This window comes from Echinops telfairi, unplaced genomic scaffold, assembly GCF_000313985.2.
Source record: "Echinops telfairi isolate 266 unplaced genomic scaffold, ASM31398v2 ScPeMD7_3;HRSCAF=10, whole genome shotgun sequence".
Taxonomy (NCBI): domain Eukaryota; kingdom Metazoa; phylum Chordata; class Mammalia; order Afrosoricida; family Tenrecidae; genus Echinops; species Echinops telfairi.
In genome coordinates this window covers 48,206,466-48,210,500 of record NW_022103899.1, presented here as the reverse complement: position 1 = coordinate 48,210,500, position 4,035 = coordinate 48,206,466, and the positions used below count along the sequence as shown (strand labels likewise).

At 46.4% G+C, this 4,035-nt stretch overlaps 1 protein-coding gene across 2 annotated transcripts in view; it reads left to right on the top strand.

The window, feature by feature from the left end:
* Nucleotides 1-4,035, top strand: part of EPHA4 (EPH receptor A4) — a 158,982-nt gene that overhangs the window by 122,701 nt on the left and 32,246 nt on the right. For both annotated transcript variants that reach the window (XM_004701633.2, XM_004701634.2), the window contains exons 6-8: nucleotides 1,234-1,358; nucleotides 2,462-2,621; nucleotides 3,724-3,835. In XM_004701633.2, coding sequence (XP_004701690.1) covers nucleotides 1,234-1,358; nucleotides 2,462-2,621; nucleotides 3,724-3,835 — 397 coding nt within the window. The remainder of the gene's footprint in view (nucleotides 1-1,233; nucleotides 1,359-2,461; nucleotides 2,622-3,723; nucleotides 3,836-4,035) is intronic.

Below are 4,035 nucleotides of genomic sequence, written 5' to 3'. Positions count from 1 at the left end.
GCTTCCGGCCACTAGTAGACCTGTCAGATTGGGTCTACTGGGTTTGAAGCGGTCCCCATGTCCCCCTCTGCAGTAAAGATTGTTGGTCCTATATGCACTGAAGGAGACAAGAGGGCTGGCAGTGGCATTTTGTAAGGTTTCCTCTCATCCCTACATCTGTAACGTTTCACAGGTTTCTAGTTCGAGGACAGAAAAAAGAAACATGCATTCCGTTTGGGGAGATGCCCCAAATCTCTGGTCCTACAGCCTGGCTTTGGTGGAAAAGATAGAAAATGTCAAGAAGGCGGACCCTTTGCTTTCTCCCTGGAGGCTGTCTGTGCCATGTGTTGTTAACAGCTAACAGCATCCTGGCTTAGAGAGGGAGCTCTGGTGATGTACTGGTGATGGAGTTGGGCTGCTAATTGCAAGGTCAGCAGTTCGAAACCACCAGTCTCTCCACAGGACAAAGACAGGGCTTTCTCCTCCCATAAAGAGTTACAGTCTCACAAACGCACAGGGGGCATTTCTACTTCCTGTGAGTGGGCATCGACTCGTAGGCAGTGGCTTTTTAGATCTCTACCACGATCCTCATCCCCCCTCCCCATCCCTAACGCACATCGGGCCCAGGGTCACATTTGTGTCCTTTTGAGTCTGAAAGCTGGGGAGGCCTGCCGCTCAGCAGACTAAAGCAGAATTTCAGCTCTGTGGTCAAATAGTTGCCAAATGCCATCCATGGCCAGAGACCACCCTTTGTTTACTTGTGTTTCCATCATGGCGCGATTGCATTTAAACGGAAATCTCATTGCTATAATTAAACCCTACGTGTATTGATCTTTGGGAAAGTATGTGATTGCTTGCTTCCAGCATTCCTTTTGCACCCAAGAAACAGTCCCAGATTCTCTTGCTTTGTTGAAGGCTGTGAACTTGGCGGATGGCACCCAGTGTGCTCTGGAAGTAGGACAAGACGCAGCCTTCTTGAACTTAGCAGGAGATCTTCCCAAGCCCTTCATGCTTTGCGCAAAGTCAAAATGCAGAGACCACTATCTCTACAGCCCGGGACATGGGGGAGTGGGGTCCAGGAGGGGATAGCCGTGGGTGTGGTGAGAGGGGGGTTTTGTTTCCCCGGCTTTTTCTTTCGGAATTGTTTTCGGGAAACCCCTTGGGGAGGCTTGCGGGTTACCCCGGCTTCCCTTCCTTTTTTTTTGGTCTTGAAAGTCGAACTTCTTACATTATTTTGTGTGTGTGTTCCAACAGCACCATCATCCATTGCTTTGGTCCAGGCTAAGGAAGTGACAAGATACAGTGTTGCTTTGGCTTGGTTGGAACCAGATCGGCCCAATGGAGTGATCTTGGAGTATGAAGTCAAATATTATGAGAAGGTATGACTTGGACAAGCAAGATCTTCCCTCCCACCCTCTTCCCTCCCTCTCCTCTCCCCTCTTTCTCCTCTCTTTAGGTCTTGATAGTCACAAATCCTGGAATACCAATGACTCCCAACCAAATACAGTTAGCTCTCCCAATCAAGTCCAATGATGAATCATATGCCTTAAGTGGGTTATTTTGAACAATAGGAAAGAACACATCCCTTTCTTCCTTCCTTCCTTCCTTCCTTCTTTCTTTCTTTCTTTCTTTCTAGTAATGGAAATTGAATAGCTCAGAAGTTCTAATCTCTGAGTCTTAGATCATGAGAGTGACTCAGAGTCCCTGTAAGAATGATCTGTTTAAGTAGATCACTTCTATTCAGAATGGAGGTGTGGGTTTTGATGACTTTTAATAGAAAATCAGGAAAGGAAAATTACATTCTTCAGCCTCTTGAAGTTGTAGAGAGGCATTATTTTTTACAAATAACTTGTCTCTCTTAAAGGAGGGAATTCTGAAGAGCGCTATTTGCATTCAAGGTTGTCTAGCCAGGGAACAAGTGCCTTCTCTTTTCTTTATAAAGCTAATCATGCACTGGCTCCCTTATTACAGGCAGGGAAGGGACAGGATTCTTTCCCATTGAAACTAGATTATGCCATTATTGACACTTCCTAGACAAAAAAGAGAAGGCAAAGGGCTTTCCGGGCATTATCTCGAAGTTGCGGGGTGTGGAGTGAGAAAAACCACCAGCCATCTTTAAACGTTCCTTTTCAGAAAGGACTATGAGTATAGATCTGGATATGGTCAATGTCAACAAGATCATCCTTGAAATTGATTCTCAGATGTCTGGGCGTTTGAAAAGTAACAGTAGTACTTACACCATTGAAGCAAATGTGGGGTCCAGAGAGCGTGAGTTGTGGCATTTGAAAAGTAACAGTAGTACTTACACTATTGAAGCGAATGTGGGGTCAAGAGAGGGTGAGTGTGTTGTCTCTGTTTTACCTTCAACTCCCGAGCAGACTGAGTGTGGCCCCTTTTCATTCTGTGCCTAGAGGGAACACAGGGCTTAATCTGCCGCCTACACCCACTCCACCCCATGTTGTATTACCTTCCTGTCCTGTAGGATCAGAATGAGCGAAGCTATCGAATTGTCCGGACGGCTGCCAGGAACACAGATATCAAAGGCTTGAACCCTCTGACTTCCTATGTCTTCCATGTGCGTGCGCGGACTGCAGCCGGCTATGGGGACTTCAGTGAGCCTCTGGAAGTGACCACCAACACAGGTCAGTGGGCAGTCCACCCTCCAGTTCTTCTTCTGAGGCTCTTCTCCAGATAGCGAACCCACCCCATGATGGTGGCCCGTGAGGAAGCACCCGCATGTGTTGTTCATGCAAACATTTTGTTGGCAGGAGCATTGGCTTGAAACATCAGTCTATAGTCTAGAAAACCACCTACTGGTTAGGGGTGAGTTACCCCCCCCCCCCCCCCAAATGGTATCTGACCTGCTTTTCATGTGAATGAAAAATGCTGTCTCTTTTCCCCTTGTTTTGAGCCCCGAGTAAAACCATGGAAAATGGGATTACCAAAGCTGCTAATTGAAGGTTGTCTAGCCAATCTGTATGAAAGACAGGGCTTTTTTCTCCCTGAGGAGATTAAAGATCGGGCTGTACATTTTCTTTTTCCTTTTTCCTAGTCATCTGTTTAAATTTTATTGAGGGCTCTTACAGCTCTGATCACAATCCATTTATCAATTGTATCAAGCACATCTGTACGTCATTATTTTCCAGACATTTACTTTCGATTGAGTCCTTAGTGTCAGCTCCTAGTCAAATGGTTTTTTTAAAGGGTTGTTGTTGTTGTTATCGGCTCTATAACTTTAATCCACAATTTATTTATTCATGTTATTCATAATCGATGAAGGGAAATAAAACACTCCACAGCCAATAAACAAGTGCCTTCGAATAGGAACCTAAAGGAGTAGAGCGTGGGATGGCCTCTCCGGGAAGTGACTTTGAACTGGGCAGCTCTAGGCAGGGTTTCCAGAGATGCGTTGTTATGGTCAGGGGTGGTTATTAAGTCCTTAGGTGGACCCTAAGTACAAGGAAACAGTGTAGAAGTGAACATTTCAAAACGGCTTCTAAGGAAGGAATCAGCAAGCCGCAGCGTTAAATAAAGACAGGAGAGGAAAGCCACCTTCCTCCCACAATTATAAAATAGATTGTCTTCATCCCATGGTGCCCATTAGGAAATGCTGTTGACTGGACACAAGGGGAAAAGAGGCTGGGAACCTTCCAAATGGGTCCCGAAAGTTAGAAACTATGGCCCAATCCCAAGTTTTTGACCTGAAAGACCTGAGAAGGTGACCCTGATGTCACTTGTTCCTAGTGCCTTCCCGGATCATTGGAGATGGGGCCAACTCCACAGTCCTCCTGGTCTCCGTTTCAGGCAGCGTGGCGCTGGTGGTCATTCTCATTGCCGCCTTTGTCATCAGCAGGAGGTAAGCACTTAGGCCACTCACAGGCCTCCCCAGCCCCCAACCTTCTCTTTGTTTATGAGGGAGCTTTGTCTCCTGTGCATAAAGCTGAGGTTTTTTGATGAGCATCATAAACATTTCATTTGCATCACAAGCTCCCTCCTTGTTGCTTTGATCTTTCCACATCCCCACTGGGACTGCCTTTAGTAGCTCCCCCCCCCCCC